The sequence below is a fragment of the Oncorhynchus mykiss genome, chromosome 12 (genome assembly GCF_013265735.2).
Source record: "Oncorhynchus mykiss isolate Arlee chromosome 12, USDA_OmykA_1.1, whole genome shotgun sequence".
NCBI classification, from domain to species: Eukaryota; Metazoa; Chordata; class Actinopteri; order Salmoniformes; family Salmonidae; genus Oncorhynchus; species Oncorhynchus mykiss.
Genome location: NC_048576.1, coordinates 94,245,086 through 94,265,550, shown reverse-complemented (window position 1 = coordinate 94,265,550; position 20,465 = coordinate 94,245,086). Strand labels below are relative to the sequence as shown.

Below are 20,465 nucleotides of genomic sequence, written 5' to 3'. Positions count from 1 at the left end.
GAGACCTAGAACAGAGACAAACCCATGAAGTGACGTCTTCAGATAGTCACTCCCAGAGACCTAGAACAGAGACAAACCCATGAAGTGACGTCTTCAGATAGTCACTCCCAGAGACCTAGAACAGAGACAAACCCATGAAGTAACGTCTTCAGATAGTCACTCCCAGAGACCTGGAACAGAGACAAACCCATGAAGTAACGTCTTCAGATAGTCACTCCCAGAGACCTAGAACAGAGACAAACCATGAAGTAACGTCTTCAGATAGTCACTCCCAGAGACCTAGAACGGAGACAAACCCATGAAGTAACGTCTTCAGATAGTCACTCCCAGAGACCTGGAACAGAGACAAACCCACAAAGTAACGTCTTCAGATAGTCACTCCCAGAGACCTAGAACGGAGACAAACCCATGAAGTAACGTCTTCAGATAGTCACTCCCAGAGACCTAGAACGGAGACAAACCCATGAAGTGACGTCTTCAGATAGTCACTCCCAGAGACCTGGAACAGAGACAAACCCATGAAGTAACGTCTTCAGATAGTCGCTCCCAGAGACCTAGAACAGAGACAAACCCATGAAGTGACGTCTTCAGATAGTCACTCCCAGAGACCTAGAACAGAGACAAACCCATGAAGTAACGTCTTCAGATAGTCACTCCCAGAGACCTGGAACAGAGACAAACCCATGAAGTAACGTCTTCAGATAGTCACTCCCAGAGACCTAGAACAGAGACAAACCATGAAGTAACGTCTTCAGATAGTCACTCCCAGAGACCTAGAACGGAGACAAACCCATGAAGTAACGTCTTCAGATAGTCACTCCCAGAGACCTGGAACAGAGACAAACCCACAAAGTAACGTCTTCAGATAGTCACTCCCAGAGACCTAGAACAGAGACAAACCCATGAAGAAACGTCTTCAGATAGTCACTCCCAGAGACCTAGAACAGAGACAAACCATGAAGTAACGTCTTCAGATAGTCACTCCCAGAGACCTAGAACGGAGACAAACCCATGAAGTAACGTCTTCAGATAGTCACTCCCAGAGACCTGGAACAGAGACAAACCCACAAAGTAACGTCTTCCGATGAGGAACTTCATAGGTGACCATGTGGCCTGACTAGGAAAAGCTCTGGACACCAGATCCCAGGGTTTCTCTTCGGCAGGGAAAACACTGAGCTCTATTCAATACAGGTTTGAGCAGATGTAGTAGGTTTTAATTAGCCTTTATTTAGTCCCAGTGTGTTTGTGCTGTCATGACAACTGCTCGTCACTCATTGTCATGTCACATCTGGATTGACAATGAGCTATGGAGTTGGAAACAGCACAAACTGATCTGGGACCAGGCTAGGTTTGGTTGAAGAGTTGTATCAATAACACCATAAGTCAAATCTGGGACCAGGCTAGCTGTGGTTGAAGAGTTGTATCAATAACACCATAAGTCAAATCTGGGATCAGGCTAGGTTAGGTTGAAGAGCTGTATCGTTGACCTTAGGGGCTGAGTCAACCATAGTGTATGGTGCTGACACCATTCATTCCTACACCCTTGAACCCCTGACACCTCCCCCCTGCTCACCATACGTTGCTGTCCTTAGTCTGGTCCACCACTAGTAGGTTACCATGCACCTCGTCTATGAGCTCTGGGGCGATCCAACGCAGCGGCACCCAGATCTGGTCTGGAGTCACAAAGTAGTCATCCTACAGAGTAGAATAGAGCAGAATCATTAGATGGAAATACTACTTTATCGTCTGTCTGTTACAATGGAAACTATTCTTCTGTCCCACCCCCTATTCAGTATGTAGAAAAATACATAATACAATATAACCAAGACTGGTTTATTACTGTAGATTCACCAAGACTGGTTTATTACTGTAGATTCACCAAGACTGGTTTATTACTGCAGATTCACCAAGACTGGTTTATTACTGTAGACTCATCAAGACTGGTTTATTACTGTAGACTCATCAAGACTGGTTAATTACTGCAGACTCATCAAGACTGGTTTATTACTGTAGACTCATCAAGACTGGTTTATTACTGTAGACTCATCAAGACTGGTTTATTACTGTAGACTCATCAAGACTGGTTAATTACTGTAGACTCATCAAGACTGGTTTATTACTGTAGACTCATCAAGACTGGTTTATTACTGTAGACTCATCAAGACTGGTTAATTACTGTAGACTCATCAATACTGGTTTATTACTGTAGACTCATCAAGACTGGTTAATTACTGTAGACTCACCAAGACTGGTTAATTACTGTAGACTCATCAAGACTGGTTTATTACTGTAGACTCATCAAGACTGGTTAATTACTGCAGACTCATCAAGACTGGTTTATTACTGTAGACTCATCAAGACTGGTTTATTACTGTAGACTCATCAAGACTGGTTTATTACTGTAGACTCATCAAGACTGGTTAATTACTGTAGACTCATCAAGACTGGTTTATTACTGTAGACTCATCAAGACTGGTTTATTACTGTAGACTCATCAAGACTGGTTAATTACTGTAGACTCATCAAGACTGGTTTATTACTGTAGACTCATCAAGACTGGTTAATTACTGTAGACTCACCAAGACTGGTTTATTACTGTAAATTCACCAAGACTGGTTAATTACTGTATATTCACCAAGACTGGTTTATTACTGTAGATTCACCAAGACTGGTTAATTACTGTAGACTCACCAAGACTGGTTTATTACTGTAGACTCATCAAGACTGGTTTATTACTGTAGACTCATCAAGACTGGTTTATTACTGTAGACTCATCAAGACTGGTTTATTACTGTAGACTCATCAAGACTGGTTTATTACTGTAGACTCATCAAGACTGGTTTATTACTGTAGACTCATCAAGACTGGTTAATTACTGTAGACTCACCAAGACTGGTTAATTACTGTAGACTCACCAAGACTGGTTTATTACTGTAGACTCACCAAGACTGGTTTATTACTGTAGACTCATCAAGACTGGTTTATTACTGTAGACTCATCATGACTGGTTTATTACTGTAGACTCATAAAGACTGGTTTATTACTGTAGACTCATCAAGACTGGTTTATTACTGTAGACTCACCAAGACTGGTTTATTACTGTAGACTCATCAAGACTGGTTATTACTGTAGACTCACAAAGACTGGTTAATACTGTAGTCTCACCTTGTATCTGCTGTGTGAGAGGCCATAGTCTCCTATCTTTACTGTCCTCTCCGAGGTCAGAAGGCAGTTCCTTAAGGCCAGGTCACTGTAAAGAGGAGAGGGAGGAACAGTTCATCACATTGTTACATTATAGCCATTTAGCAGACGCTGTTATCCAGAGAGACTTACAGCAGCATTTAGTACCTTGCTCAAGGGCACATTGTCAGATTTTTCACCTCGTCTGCTCAGAGATTCAAACCAGCAAACCTTTCAGTTACTGGCCCAACGCTCTTAACTGCTAGGTTACCTGCCACCCAGTCACCAGACCAGACTAAACCATATGTAATACTCTGACTGCAGTAATATCGTATCACAATAAACCATTCAATCATTGCTATTGAATGTATTGTACCACAGGAAAACATGATGCTTCACAACATTTACCGCTCAATAGCATAAAGTACGGGTGTAATTCACTGGTATGACTGCACAAGTAGCTACGTGGATTTCTCTGTAGCTATACTACACAGGCATCGAGATTTTGTTGATCTTAACTCTACCTATCATCAGCTCCTCAGCACATGATTGGCTGCTACCATGGTAACAAGGAGAGAGGGGTTCCCCCCGGCAACAAAATCACTGATGCTGGAGTTGGTGAGAGTCACTCAGGCAGCACCAGGATGTTGTTACCGGGACAGACCAGCAGGGGGAGCCAGAGCAACACAGCTGCAGTCATATCCTTACATATGTCCATATTTTTATTTAACATTTATTTAAACAGGTAAGGTAATTAGGAACAGATTGTACATAATATCCTCAATATCATGTTAATTTGGAGACAGACCAGCTGCACAGTCCCAGTTGTATCTAGGGTGGGATGTGTCAGAGTGAGACCAGACCCTTCAACATCCTCCAGATCATCTGGATTCAGTTCCCTCTATCGGTTTTATGTCCCTACAACATGTGTGTTACCATACATACAGTGTATATATCCTTACTCTTCACTACAACATGTATGTTACCATACATACAGTATATATATCCTTACTCTTCACTACAACATGTATGTTACCATACATACAGTATATCATTACTCTTCACTACAACATGTATGTTACCATACATACAGTATATATATCCTTACTCTTCACTACAACATGTATGTTACCATACATACAGTATATATATCCTTACTCTTCCCTACAACATGTATGTTACCATACATACAGTATATATATCCTTACTCTTCACTACAACATGTATGTTACCATACATACAGTATATATATCCTTACTCTTCACTACAACATGTATGTTACCATACATACAGTATATCATTACTCTTCACTACAACATGTATGTTACCATACATACAGTATATATATCATTACTCTTCACTACAACATGTATGTTACCATACATACAGTATATATATCCTTACTCTTCACTACAACATGTATGTTACCATACATACAGTATATATATCCTTACTCTTCACTACAACATGTATGTTACCATACATACAGTGTATCCTTACTCTTCACTACAACATGTATGTTACCATACATACAGTATATATATCCTTACTCTTCACTACAACATGTATGTTACCATACATACAGTATATATATCCTTACTCTTCACTACAACATGTATGTTACCATACATACAGTATATATATATCCTTACTCTTCACTACAACATGTATGTTACCATACATACAGTGTATATATCATTACTCTTCCCTACAACATGTATGTTACCATACATACAGTGTATATATCATTACTCTTCACTACAACATGTATGTTACCATACATACAGTATATATATCCTTACTCTTCACTACAACATGTATGTTACCATACATACAGTGTATATATCATTACTCTTCCCTACAACATGTATGTTACCATACATACAGTATATATATCCTTACTCTTCACTACAACATGTATGTTACCATACATACAGTGTATCCTTACTCTTCACTACAACATGTATGTTACCATACATACAGTATATATATCATTACTCTTCACTACAACATGTATGTTACCGTACATACAGTGTATATATCATTACTCTTCACTACAACATGTATGTTACCATACATACAGTATATATATCCTTACTCTTCACTACAACATGTATGTTACCATACATACAGTATATATATCCTTACTCTTCCCTACAACATGTATGTTACCATACATACAGTATATATATCATTACTCTTCACTACAACATGTATGTTACCATACATACAGTATATATATCCTTACTCTTATATCATTACTCTTCAGTACAACATGTATGTTACCATACATACAGTATATATATCCTTACTCTTCACTACAACATGTATGTTACCATACATACAGTATATATATCATTACTCTTCACTACAACATGTATGTTACCATACATACAGTATATATATCCTTACTCTTCACTACAACATGTATGTTACCATACATACAGTATATATATCCTTACTCTTATATCATTACTCTTCACTACAACATGTATGTTACCATACATACAGTATATATATCCTTACTCTTCACTACAACATGTATGTTACCATACATACAGTATATATATCATTACTCTTCACTACAACATGTATGTTACCATACATACAGTATATATATCCTTACTCTTCACTACAACATGTATGTTACCATACATACAGTATATATATCATTACTCTTCACTACAACATGTATGTTACCATACATACAGTATATATATCCTTACTCTTCACTACAACATGTATGTTACCATACATACAGTATATATATATCCTTACTCTTCACTACAACATGTATGTTACCATACATACAGTGTATATATCCTTACTCTTCACTACAACATGTATGTTACCATACAGACAGTATATATATCCTTACTCTTCACTACAACATGTATGTTACCATACATACAGTATATATATCATTACTCTTCACTACAACATGTATGTTACCATACATACAGTATATATATCCTTACTCTTATATCATTACTCTTCCCTACAACATGTATGTTACCATACATACAGTATATATATCCTTACTCTTCACTACAACATGTATGTTACCATACATACAGTATATCATTACTCTTCACTACAACATGTATGTTACCATACATACAGTATATATATCATTACTCTTCACTACAACATGTATGTTACCGTACATACAGTGTATATATCCTTACTCTTCACTACAACATGTATGTTACCATACATACAGTATATATATCATTACTCTTCACTACAACATGTATGTTACCATACATACAGTATATATATCCTTACTCTTATATCATTACTCTTCCCTACAACATGTATGTTACCATACATACAGTATATATATCCTTACTCTTCACTACAACATGTATGTTACCATACATACAGTATATCATTACTCTTCACTACAACATGTATGTTACCATACATACAGTATATATATCATTACTCTTCACTACAACATGTATGTTACCATACATACAGTATATATATCCTTACTCTTCACTACAACATGTATGTTACCATACATACAGTATATATATCCTTACTCTTCCCTACAACATGTATGTTACCATACATACAGTGTATCATTACTCTTCACTACAACATGTATGTTACCATACATACAGTATATATATCCTTACTCTTCACTACAACATGTATGTTACCATACATACAGTATATATATCCTTACTCTTCCCTACAACATGTATGTTACCATACATACAGTGTATCATTACTCTTCACTACAACATGTATGTTACCATACATACAGTGTATATATCCTTACTCTTCCCTACAACATGTATGTTACCATACATACAGTGTATATATCCTTACTCTTCCCTACAACATGTATGTTACCATACATACAGTGTATATATCATTACTCTTCCCTACAACATGTATGTTACCATACATACAGTGTATCATTACTCTTCACTACAACATGTATGTTACCATACATACAGTATATATATCATTACTCTTCACTACAACATGTATGTTACCATACATACAGTATATATATCCTTACTCTTCACTACAACATGTATGTTACCGTACATACAGTGTATATATCATTACTCTTCCCTACAACATGTATGTTACCATACATACAGTATATATATCCTTACTCTTCACTACAACATGTATGTTACCATACATACAGTGTATCCTTACTCTTCACTACAACATGTATGTTACCATACATACAGTATATATATCATTACTCTTCACTACAACATGTATGTTACCATACATACAGTATATATATCCTTACTCTTCCCTACAACATGTATGTTACCATACATACAGTGTATATATCATTACTCTTCCCTACAACATGTATGTTACCATACATACAGTATATATATCCTTACTCTTCACTACAACATGTATGTTACCATACATACAGTGTATATATCCTTACTCTTCACTACAACATGTATGTTACCATACATACAGTGTATATATCCTTACTCTTCACTACAACATGTATGTTACCATACATACAGTATATATATCCTTACTCTTATATCATTACTCTTCACTACAACATGTATGTTACCATACATACAGTATATATATCCTTACTCTTATATCATTACTCTTCACTACAACATGTATGTTACCATACATACAGTGTCTATATCCTTACTCTTCACTACAACATGTATGTTACCATACATACAGTATATATATCCTTACTCTTCACTACAACATATCAGAAACATATTGCTCTGGAATGATTGATATGTTCTAGGACTTTCATTAGGACTCGAGTTCGTAAGGAAATTGTGCTTGTGCAGGTGTCCACTAACCCACCTGTGAGTGAAGTTGTGTTTGTGAAGGTGTCCACTAACCCACCTGTGAATGAAGTTGTGTTTGTGCAGGTGTCCACTAACCCACCTGTGAATGAAGTTGTATTTGTGAAGGTGTCTACTAACCCACCTGTGAATGAAGTTGTGTTTGTGAAGGTGTCCACTAACCCACCTGTGAATGAAGTTGTGTTTGTGCAGGTGTCCACTAACCCACCTGTGAATGAAGTTGTATTTGTGAAGGTGTCTACTAACCCACCTGTGAATGAAGTTGTGTTTGTGAAGGTGTCCACTAACCCACCTGTGAATGAAGTTGTGTTTGTGCAGGTGTCCACTAACCCACCTGTGAATGAAGTTGTGTTTGTGAAGGTGTCTACTAACCCACCTGTGAGTGAAGTTGTGTTTGTTAAGGTGTCCACTAACCCACCTGTGAATGAAGTTGTATTTGTGAAGGTGTCCACTAACCCACCTGTGAGTGAAGTTGTGTTTGTGAAGGTGTCCACTAACCCACCTGTGAATGAAGTTGTGTTTGTGAAGGTGTCTACTAACCCACCTGTGAATGAAGTTGTGTTTGTGTAGGTGTCCACTAACCTACCTGTGAATGAAGTTGTGTTTGTGAAGGTGTCCACTAACCTACCTGTGAATGAAGTTGTGTTTGTGAAGGTGTCCACTAACCCACCTGTGAATGAAGTTGTGTTTGTGAAGTTGTATTTGTGTAGGTGTCCACTAACCCAACTGTGAATGAAGTTGTGTTTGTGAAGGTGTCTACTAACCCACCTGTGAGTGAAGTTGTGTTTGTGAAGGTGTCTACTAACCCACCTGTGAATGAAGTTGTGTTTGTGAAGGTGTCCACTAACCCACCTGTGAATGAAGTTGTATTTGTGAAGGTGTCTACTAACCCACCTGTGAATGAAGTTGTGTTTGTGAAGGTGTCCACTAACCCACCTGTGAATGAAGTTGTGTTTGTGAAGGTGTCTACTTACCCACCTGTGAATGAAGTTGTGTTTGTGAAGGTGTCTACTAACCCACCTGTGAATGAAGTTGTGTTTGTGAAGGTGTCTACTAACCCACCTGTGAGTGAAGTTGTGTTTGTGAAGGTGTCTACTAACCCACCTGTGAATGAAGTTGTGTTTGTGAAGGTGTCCACTAACCCACCTGTGAATGAAGTTGTATTTGTGAAGGTGTCTACTAACCCACCTGTGAATGAAGTTGTGTTTGTGAAGGTGTCTACTAACCCACCTGTGAATGAAGTTGTGTTTGTGAAGGTGTCTACTAACCCACCTGTGAATGAAGTTGTGTTTGTGAAGGTGTCCACTAACCCACCTGTGAATGAAGTTGTGTTTGTGAAGGTGTCTACTAACCCACCTGTGAATGAAGTTGTGTTTGTGAAGGTGTCTACTAACCCACCTGTGAGTGAAGTTGTGTTTGTGAAGGTGTCTACTAACCCACCTGTGAGTGAAGTTGTGTTTGTGAAGGTGTCCACTAACCCACCTGTGAATGAAGTTGTGCTTGTGCAGGTGCAGCAGGCCCGAGGCGATCTCGCACGCCATTCGCTGGAGGGTCAGGGGATCAGGGGTCACGGAGTCAGCCGCCCGACAGCTGCGCAGGTAACTCTTCAGGTCGCCCTGATGACCAGGACAGGAAGTGATGTCATAAGATTTGGCACTCTATATCACCATATTCCCTAGTGCACTATATAGGGAATATGGTCAAAAGTAGTGCAGTAGATATGAATATAGGATGCCATTTGGGACACACAAACCTATGTTTGTAATGTATGTCTCTGTACAATAACCTGTCACAACTTGCTCTCATCCACTTCTCCTTCTATGTCTGTTAGCAGTATGGTGGAAACTCTGATCTGTAAGGTGTTAGCAGTATGGTGGAAGCTCTGATCTGTAAGGTGTTAGCAGTATGGTGGAAACTCTGATCTGTAAGGTGTTAGCAGTATGGTGGAAACTCTGATCTGTAAGGTGTTAGCAGTATGGTGGAAACTCTGATCTGTAAGGTGATAGCAGTATGGTGGAAACTCTGATCTGTAAGGTGTTAGCAGTATGGTGGAAACTCTGATCTGTAAGGTGTTAGCAGTATGGTGGAAACTCTGATCTGTTAGGTGATAGCAGTATGGTGGAAACTCTGATCTGTAAGGTGTTAGCAGTATGGTGGAAACTCTGATCTGTAAGGTGTTAGCAGTATGGTGGAAACTCTGATCTGTAAGGTGTTAGCAGTATGGTGGAAACTCTGATCTGTAAGGTGTTAGCAGTATGGTGGAAACTCTGATCCGTAAGGTGTTAGCAATATGGTGGAAGCTCTGATCTGTAAGGGTGTAATCAATATGGTGGAAGCTCAGACCCTTCTGCAAACCCAGAGGAAAGGGTAGAGAGCAGATTGTCCCAGGCTGTAACAGTACTGTATTCCACCAACAGGGGGAGCAAGTTTCCATCTCACCAGAGAACTCCATATGGTGGTTGTGACCTCTGAGATAGGGGTTAGGGGGCTAGGGGAGGTTTCTCTCACCAGAGGACAGAACTCCATGACCAGTAGATAGGGTGTAACCTCTGAGCACTGTGCCAGGCACTGCAGGAGGGCTGGGTTCTGGAGGGCACTGGGGGAAGGGGGAGGTAGAGGAGATGGGTCATAGTTCAACAGTCACGTTTACTGTTATAGTTTATAGTGAACATACAGTCAGAACACATGGAAAGAGGTAGCAGGATAACCATATATAGGCATTCATTCATTCATTCACCAATTGATTGATTAATTAATTAATTAATTGTACTGGATGCAAAGACTGGGGTATACAGGGTATGAAATCCATATTGTTGTAGTTCTGACCGGTATGGCTGTGCCTCTTCCAGGAAGTGCATCTGGTCCTGGACACTGGCACTGGCCTTCAGCTCCTTGACCACCACCTGGGTGGTGCTGAGACCTGCATTCACCTCCCCCAAGAGAACCTATACAGGACCCACAGAGACACAGACAGACACACACACACACACACACACACACACAAACATTTACAGTAGTTAACATGGTAAAGACAGGGGGCAACGGAGAGACAGAGAGACAGAGAGAGAGAGAAAGACAGGGAGAGAGGGAGAGACAGAGAGAAAGACAGAGAGAAAGACAGGGAGAGACAGAGGGAGAGACAGAGGGAGACAGAGAGAAAGACAGAGAGAGAGACAGGGAGAGACAGAGGGAGAGACAGAGGGAGAGACAGAGGGAGAGACAGAGGGAGAGACAGAGGGAGAGACAGGGAGAGACAGAGAGAGACAGAGGGAGAGACAGAGGGAGAGACAGGGAGAGACAGAGAGAGACAGAGGGAGAGACAGAAGGAGAGACAGAGGGAGAGACAGAGAGAGACAGAGGGAGAGACAGGGAGAGACAGAGAGAGAGACAGAGGGAGAGACAGGGAGAGACAGAGGGAGAGACAGGGAGAGACAGAGAGAGACAGAGGGAGAGACAGAGACAGAGAGAGACAGAGGGAGAGACAGAGGGAGAGACAGAGGGAGAGACAGAGGGAGAGACAGAGGGAGACAGAGAGAGACAGAGGGAGAGACAGAGGGAGAGACAGGGAGAGACAGAGAGAGAGACAGGGAGAGACAGAGGGAGACAGAGAGAAGAGCAAAAGGTACAGTTCAGCACGAACTAAAAAGCTTTGTCTCAGAAAGCAATACAGATGGAATGGAATTCAGTGTGACATGTAGATAGTCCCAGCTCTCAGACAGACAAGGCTGTAGGTCAGCTTGTAGCCCTAATAAGATCAACACCACATTACACACACATTCCACACACACTACCTCACAGCACACTCCAATGGTATGTCTCCAATGGCACCCTATCCTCTATATAGTGCACTACGTTTGACCAGGGCCCATAAGGCTTTGGCCCAAAGTAGTGCACTATATAGGGAATATGGTGCAATTTGGGATGGCTGGTCCATCCCAAATCTCTAACTGGTCCATGTTTAAACAATACAGGAATGGACTGGTATAATATATGGTGAAACCTCCCTCTAGCTGGTCCATGTTTAAACAATGACTGTACTGTACATCCATGAGGGGAAGTGAGCTTGTGCATACTTCAGGAACAAGGGTAGCAAATCAGAACCCAGCTACAGACTTTGGGAGGAGTGGTTTCTGTGTCGTTAGTATGTGCTAAGAAAATAATCAGGGGTGCAGCTCACCTTGCCAAACCAACCATGTCCTATCTCCTTCACATAGAGTAGACTGTGGCGACCCAACTCTGACGATTTCAACAGCTGGACTGCAGAGAGACGGGGGAGAGGGAGAGTTAGACACATTGCAATTGTTAGACTTCTAGAATGTTAGAATGAAGAGAGGATGAAGTAAGAGAGGGAGAGAAGGAGAGGAAGAGAGGGAGAGATGGAGAGAAGAAGAGAGGAAGAGATGGAGAGAAGGAGAGTGGGAGAGAGGGAGAGATGAAGAGAGGGAGAGGGAGGGAGAGAGGATGAGTAAGATAGGGAGACAGGGAGAGAGGAAGAAAGGGAGACAGGGAGAGGGAGACAGGGAGAGAGGAAGAAAGGGAGACAGGGATGGAGGGAGACGAAGAAAGGGAGAGAGGAAGACAGGGAGAGAGGAAGAGAGGGGCAGTAATAAAGATAGACAGTAAAGTCTGGGTTGTTACCACACATCACAATATCAGAATGAGATTAAAAGAGAAATGCATAACTAATACAATGTGAATACAGAGATGAAAACAGAAGACAACTGCAGTGCCACAGGCAGAACAACAGAGAGAGAGAGAGAGAGAGGGAGAGAGTTAAAAGCACTTACTCTCAGTAATAATAAAGCGATATCTCCTAGGGAAGTAAAATGTTACTTCTAAAAGTCGACCAGAGAAAACAAAGTCATAATGCTCCTCAAACAAACTGAAGAGACAGAAACTCCTCTGAAGGCACTATGCTGTCAGCTAACATGGTCTTAGTCCCAACGGGCACCCTATTCTCTATATAGTGCACAGATTTTGACCAGGGCTCATGGGACTCTGGTCAAAAGTAGTGCACTAAGGAGGAAATAGGGTGCCATTTGGGATTCGAGCCATGGTTCAACTCCTCCTAAATAACCCCAGAGTCTGTCTATCTGTCAACTCCTACAGAGTAGAGCATCATATTACTAAAAACAAGTACCTTGACGAATCCTCATAATTTAGAGATGATGATGGTGAAGGTGGTGATGAAGATAAAGTAGCTGGAGTGGCGGAGCGGCCAGCCATCCACCCTGAGGTAGAGCACCGTGTGTGTGTGTTTACGGTGCTGGTGTGTGTGCGGTGAATGGGTCCGGTCCCCAGAGATGACGGTATGAGTGTGTGGAGAAAACCTCTCCCTGTCCACAGAAGTGATGAGAGACCAGCCACAGCAAGTGTGTGTGAGAGTCCATGGCCCCAGTCCCGGTGTGTGTGAGAGTCCATGGCCCCAGTCCCGGTGTGTGTGAGAGTCCATGGCCCCAGTCCCGGTGTGTGTGTGAGAAAGAAGAGAATAACCCATGACTGCCGCGGCCACGTCAGCCAACCCTCCACAGGGTTTAACCCTACGAGCCCTCACACAGCTGAACAAGCTGCCTGCTCCCTCTCTCTCTCTCTCTCTCTCCCTCTCTCTCTCATCACAATGCATCGTCCTCACACTGTTCCAAAACTAAACATGTTCCAGAACCCCGTCCATGAACCTTCCTCCCAACTGTCACACAGTCTGTACTGTCTCCTCTATAGACTTGGTCTCAGCTCTGTCTCCTCTATAGACTGAGTCTCAGCTCTGTCTTCTCTATAGACTGGGTCTCAGCTCTGTCTCCTCTATAGACTGGGTCTCAGCTCTGTCTCCTCTATAGACTGGGTCTCAGCTCTGTCTCCACTATAGACTGGGTCTCAGCTCTGTCTCCTCTATAGACTGTGTCTCAGCTCTGTCTTCTCTATAGACTGGGTCTCAGCTCTGTCTCCTCTATAGACTGGGTCTCAGCTCTGTCTCCTCTATAGACTGGGTCTCAGCTCTGTCTCCTCTATAGACTGAGTCCCAGCTCTGTCTCCTCTATAGACTGGGTCTCAGCTCTGTCTCCTCTATAGACTGGGTCTCAGCTCTGTCTCCTCTATAGACTGAGTCCCAGCTCTGTCTCCTCTATAGACTGGGTCTCAGCTCTGTCTCCTCTATAGACTGGGTCTCAGCTCTGTCTCCTCTATAGACTGGGTCTCAGCTCTGTCTGAGGCAGCATAGCAGGAATCTCAACCAGCAAGGTCCTTCTCTGTATGTGGAACATAGAAGACAGAAGAGCAGTCCCTCTGCTGTCCCGATGTTGTCTGGTGAGGCTCTCCTGTTTTTCTGTGAGGTTCTAGAGTCTTTCTGTAAGGTTCTAGAAGACATGTTCTCCTTCTGCTTCTCTGAGCGCCGTGGCCAGCAACGCCATGTGTTCTGGTCAGGCATGACTCTCTCTCTCTCTGTCCGTGTGTCCAACCAACTGCCTCTTCTAATCTTCCAATCTCTCTCCCTTTCCCAAACCCAGACAGCGTACTGGGTGTGTGCTGGCATACACTGTACACTGGTCACGCATTGCTCTGTCTGTGTGTGTCCAACCGACTCCGACTGCCAGGCATGTCCATAGTGTGTCGCCCGACTGACTGACTGACTGACTGACATGCCAGCGCACTGTTCTCCCTGAAGACCTCAGGAGCAGCAGTGACATAAGAGACACATTATAATAGCCTTATGTCTGTGTGTCACTGAGACTGGCAGAAGCATAACACACACACACACACACACACACACACACACACACACACACACACACACACACACACACACACACACACACACACACACAGAGAGAGCTCTATGAAATGCAGAGAGAAAGGTCTCTGTCATAGACACCCCACCCACCCACCACTCCCACTCCTGTCCATCACCCTATCCCCCACCCCTCTGTCCGTCTCTCCCACCCATCCCCTCCTACGTTGGTCCTGGTGCCATGACACCACCCTGTATCTCATGCATGTGTTTTTCTCTAGTTTTACATTGTTATTGATTAGTGCATTGTTGGGTTTTGAGTTTGATAGAAAGACATTTCACTGTACTTGTCGTGCATGTGACATCAATACTTTATACTATCTCTCTCTCTACCCTACCTCTCTCTCTCTTTCCCCTTACTATTACACACAGACACATCCCTGTCTTATAACCCATACCACTACCACCCTCTGCCTCTTTCTCTCTACCCTACCTCTCTCTCTCTTTCCCCTTACTATTACACACAGACTCATCCCTGTCTTATAACCCATACCACTGCCACCCTCTGCCTCTTTCTCTCTACCCTCCCTCTCTCTTCCCCCTTTCTATTACACACAGACTCATCCCTGTCTTATAACCCATACCACTGCCACCCTCTGCCTCTCTCTCTCTCTAGCCCCTCTCTCTCTCTCTCTCTACCCTCCCTCTCTCTGACAGACCACTCCCTGTATTCTCTCCCTCTCTGTATCTCTCTTTCTCCATCTCCCCCTCCATCACCCCCCCCCCCTCCCTCCCGCCCTCCCTCCCTCTCCCTGACTCAGTCCCCTCCCTGTATTGTAAACCATAATGCCAGTCCTCTGCTCCAGCGTTCCAGGAGTGTCACAGTGACAGTCCAGCCGTACACAGCCTCCTACTCCCCCATCACCATCACTATCCCCTGGCCTAAAGGCTAAATCACAACCTTTGTCTGTTGGTTGGTCCCCAGTGCTTGGTACCAGCCTCCCAACTCAGCAGACACAGGACCCATTCAGTGGGCATTCTCTGGACCCTAGCACTGCCGCTGGGCAGGGGTTGTCACGGTGATAACAGCACACACACACACGCACGCACGCACGCACACACACACACACACACACACACACACACACACACACACACACACACACACACACACACACACACACACACACACACACACACACACACACACACACACACACACACACACCCAACCCCTCTGGACTCCTGATTCCCTCCCTCCCGACCGAGGTTCTTCTCTCCTTTCTATTCTAAAGAACTGTTCCTTTATATCATTCCATCCCACTAGGAATGTGCTTGTGTGTGTGAGTGTGTGTGCATGGACGTGTGTGTGCATGCGTGTGTGTCTTTCTGTGGGTGTGTGTGTGTTCGTGCATGTCATTTCATCCCACTAGGAATGTGCGTGTGTGTCCGTGCGCGCGTGTGTGTGTGCATGGACGTGTGTGTGCATGCGTGTGTGACTCTCTGTGTGTGTGTCTGTTCGTGCGTGTCATTTCATCCCACTAGAGGAATGTGTGTGTGTGTGTTTGTGCTGTCTTCCCACTCATTGCATTCCCTGGCAGTGAAGCCTGAGGTAAGAGGCAGGCATTGTGGCTGTGAGCTGGTGGGATGATAGACACACACAGTAACTTACACACTGTTGGGGTAAATGATATTCACCCACACCAAGAAACATGGTGACATGTCTCTTGGTGTAGTGACATGTCTCTTGGTGTAGTGACATGTCTCTTGGTGTAGTGACTTGTCTCTTGGTGCGGTGTGGTGACATGTCTCTTGGTGTGGTGACATGTGTCTTGGTGTGGTAACATGTCTCTTGGTGTGGTGACATGTCTCTTGGTGTAGTGTGGTGACATGTCTCTTGGTGTGGTGACATGTGTCTTGGTGTAGTGACATGTCTCTTGGTGTAGTGTGGTGACATGTCTCTTGGTGTGGTGACATGTGTCTTGGTGTGGTGACATGTGTCTTGGTGTAGTGACTTGTCTCTTGGTGCGGTGTGGTGACATGTCTCTTGGTCTGGTGACATGTCTCTTGGTGCGGTGTGGTGACATGTCTCTTGGTGTGGTGACATGTGTCTTGGTGTGGTGACATGTCTCTTGGTGCGGTGTGGTGACATGTCTCTTGGTGTGGTGTGGTGACATGTCTCTTGGTGTGGTGACATGTCTCTTGGTGTAGTGACATGTCTCTTGGTGTGGTGTGGTGACATGTCTCTTGGTGTGGTAACATGTCTCTTGGTGCGGTGACATGTCTCTTGGTGTGGTGTGGTGACATGTCTCTTGGTGTGGTGACATGTCTCTTGGTGCGGTGTGGTAACATGTCTCTTGGTGTGGTGCGGTGACATGTCTCTTGGTGTGGTGACATGTCTCTTGGTGTGGTGACATGTCTCTTGGTGTGGTGACATGTCTCTTGGTGTGGTGTGGTGACATGTCTCTTGGTGTGGTGACATGTCTCTTGGTGTGGTGACATGTCTATTGGTGTGGTGACATGTTTCTTGGTGTGGTGACATGTCTCTTGGTGTGGTGAAATGTCTCTTGGTGTGGTGACATGTCTCTTGGTGTGGTGAAATGTCTCTTGGTGTGATGAAATGTCTCTTGGTGTGGTGACATGTCTCTTGGTGTGGTGACATGTCTCTTGGTGTGGTGACATGTCTCTTGGTGTGGTGACATGTCTCTTGGTGCGGTGACATGTCTCTTGGTGCGGTGACATGTCTCTTGGTGTGGTGACATGTCTCTTGGTGTGGTGAAATGTCTCTTGGTGTGGTGAAATGTCTCGGTGTGGTGACATGTCTCTTGGTGTGGTGACATGTCTCTTGGTTTAGTGTGGTGACATGTCTCTTGGTGCGGTGACATGTCTCTTGGTGTGGTGAAATGTCTCTTGGTGTGGTGACATGTCTCTTGGTGTGGTGACATGTCTCTTGGTGTGGTGACATGTCTCTTGGTGTGGTGTGGTGACATGTCTCTTGGTGTGGGGACATGTCTCTTGGTGTGGTGACATGTCTCTTGGTGTGGTGACATGTCTCTTGGTGCGGTGTGGTGAAATGTCTCTTGGTGTGGTGACATGTCTCTTGGTTTAGTGTGGTGACATGTCTCTTGGTGTGGTGACATGTCTCTTGGTGCGGTGACATGTCTCTTGGTGCGGTGAAATGTCTCTTGGTGTGGTGACATGTCTCTTGGTGTGGTGACATGTCTCTTGGTGTGGTGACATGTCTCTTGGTGTGGTGACATGTCTCTTGGTGTGGTGTGGTGACATGTCTCTTGGTGTGGTGAAATGTCTCTTGGTGTGGTGACATGTCTCTTGGTGTGGTGACATGTCTCTTGGTGTGGTGACATGTCTCTTGGTGTGGTGACATGTATCTTGGTGTGGTGACATGTCTCTTGGTGTGGTGAAATTTCTCTTGGTGTGGTGACATGTCTCTTGGTGTGGTGAGCCATCTGTATCATTGTGTGAGGACAGGAGCCATGTGTAACAGTGTGTGAGGACAGGAGCTCTGTGTAACAGTGTGTGAGGACAGGAGCCATGTGTAACAGTGTGTGAGGACAGGAGCCATGTGTAACAGTGTGTGACGACAGGAGCCATGTGTAACAGTGTGTGAGGACAGTAGCCATGTGTAACAGTGTGTGAGGACAGGAGCCATGTGTAACAGTGTGTGAGGACAGGAGCCATGTGTAACAGTGTGTGAGGACAGGAGCCATGTGTAACAGTGTGTGAGGACAGGAGCCATGTGTAACAATGTGTGAGGACAGGAGCCATCTGTAACAGTGTGTGAGGACAGGAGCCATGTGTAACAGTGTGTGAGGACAGGAGCCATGTGTAACAGTGTGTGAGGACAGTAGCCATGTGTAACATTGTGTGAGGACAGGAGCCATGTGTAACAGTGTGTGAGGACAGGAGCCATGTGTAACAGTGTGTGAGGACAGGAGCCATGTGTAACAGTGTGTGAGGACAGGAGCCATCTGTAACAGTGTGTGAGGACAGTAGCCATGTGTAACAGTGTGTGACGACAGTAGCTATGTGTAACAGTGTGTGACGACAGGAGCCATGTGTAACAGTGTGTGAGGACAGGAGCCATGTGTAACAGTGTGTGAGGACAGGAGCCATGTGTAACAGTGTGTGAGGACAGGAGCCATGTGTAACAGTGTGTGAGGACAGTAGCTATGTGTAACAGTGTGTGACGACAGTAGCCATGTGTAACAGTGTGTTAGGACAGTAGCTATGTGTAACAGTGTGTGACGACAGTAGCTATGTGTAACAGTGTGTGAGGACAGTAGCCATGTGTAACAGTGTGTGACGACAGTAGCCATGTGTGTATTGTATGTAGTAAATATGTATGGTTAAAGGTCTTTTGAAATGCCTGATGAACAATGTGCTATAGAATAAGGATGATCCTGTCAGACTTATAGCTTGCTTGACCTTGATAAACAGTATACATCCCAAATGGCACCCTGTTCGCTATATAGTGCAGTACACAAGCATTTCACTACACCCACAATAACATCTGCTAAATATGTGTATGTGGCCAAAAAAATGTGATTTTTACTTCATTACTTCCACTGTCAATTCACTTCAGCTTATGAGAGTAGGCCTTCTTCTACTTCTGCATGCTATGTGCATGACGAGAGAGAGGGGGAGGGAGGGAGGGAGAGAGAGAGAGAGAGAGGGAGAGAGAGAGAGAGAGAGGGAGGGAGGGAGGGAGGGAGAGAGAGAGAGAGAGAGAGAGAGAGAGAGAGGGAGGGAGGGAGGGAGGGAGGGAGAGAGAGAGAGAGAGAGAGAGAGAGAGAGAGGGAGAGAGAGAGAGGGGGAGAGGGAGAGAGAGAGAGAGAGAGAGAGAGAGAGAGAGAGAGAGAGACAAACAAAGCAAAAAAAAGTATTCTCATGTTTGTTGATTTAAAAAAAAGCATTAGACTCAATTTGACATGAGGGTCTGCTATACAAATTAACGGAAAGTGGTGTTGGAGGAAAAACATACAACATTATAAGATCCATGTACACAAACAACAAGTGTGTGGTTAAAATAGGCAAAAAACACACATTTCTTCCCTCAGTGCCATGGGGTGAGACAGGGATGCAGCTTAAGCCCCACCCTCTTCAACATATATATCAGTGAATTGGCGAGAGCACTAGAACAGTCTGCAGCACCCGGCCTCCCCCTATTAGAATCTGAAGTCAAATGTCTACTGTTTGCTGATGATCAGGTGCTTCTGTCCCCAACCAAGGAGGGCCTACAGCAGCACCTAGATATTCTGCACAGATACAGGGATCAGACAGTAAATCTCAGTAAGTCAAAACTAATGGTGTTCCAAAAAAGGTCCAGTCGCCAGGACCACAAATACAAATTCCATCTAGACATCTTTGCCCTAGAGCACACAAAAAATGATACATACCTTGGCCGAAATATCAGCGCCACAGGCAACTTCCACAAAGCTGTGAACGATCTGAGAGACAAGGCAAGAAGGGCATTCTATGCCATCAAAAGGAAAATAAATTTCAACATACCAATTAGGATCTGGCTATAAATACTTGAATCAGTCATAGAACCCATTGCCCTTTATGGTTGTGAGATCTGGGGTCCGCTCACCAACCAAGAATTCACAAAATGGGACAAACACCAAATTGAGACTCTGCATGCAGAATTCTGCAAAAATATCCTCAATGTACAATGTAAAACACCAAATAATGCAGAGCAGAATTAGGACGATACC

General features: G+C 43.8%; 1 protein-coding gene across 2 annotated transcripts in view; it reads right to left on the bottom strand.

Annotated features, from left to right (window-relative positions):
* The window catches only part of LOC118937792 (serine/threonine-protein kinase LMTK1-like), a 73,550-nt gene that overhangs the window by 12,535 nt on the left and 40,550 nt on the right, over nt 1–20,465 (bottom strand). The window contains exons 1-7 of one of the 2 annotated variants that reach the window (XM_036939270.1): nt 13,150–14,050; nt 12,187–12,266; nt 10,836–10,954; nt 10,518–10,605; nt 9,492–9,625; nt 3,166–3,250; nt 1,574–1,695 (exon numbers count right to left, since the gene is read on the bottom strand). In XM_036939270.1, coding sequence (XP_036795165.1) covers nt 1,574–1,695; nt 3,166–3,250; nt 9,492–9,625; nt 10,518–10,605; nt 10,836–10,954; nt 12,187–12,266; nt 13,150–13,165 — 644 coding nt within the window. In that variant the 5' untranslated portion in view covers nt 13,166–14,050. Of the gene's footprint in view, nt 1–1,573; nt 1,696–3,165; nt 3,251–9,491; nt 9,626–10,517; nt 10,606–10,835; nt 10,955–12,186; nt 12,267–13,149; nt 14,051–20,465 lie in introns of those variants that run through there. The other variant, XM_036939269.1, reaches the window with a different exon arrangement.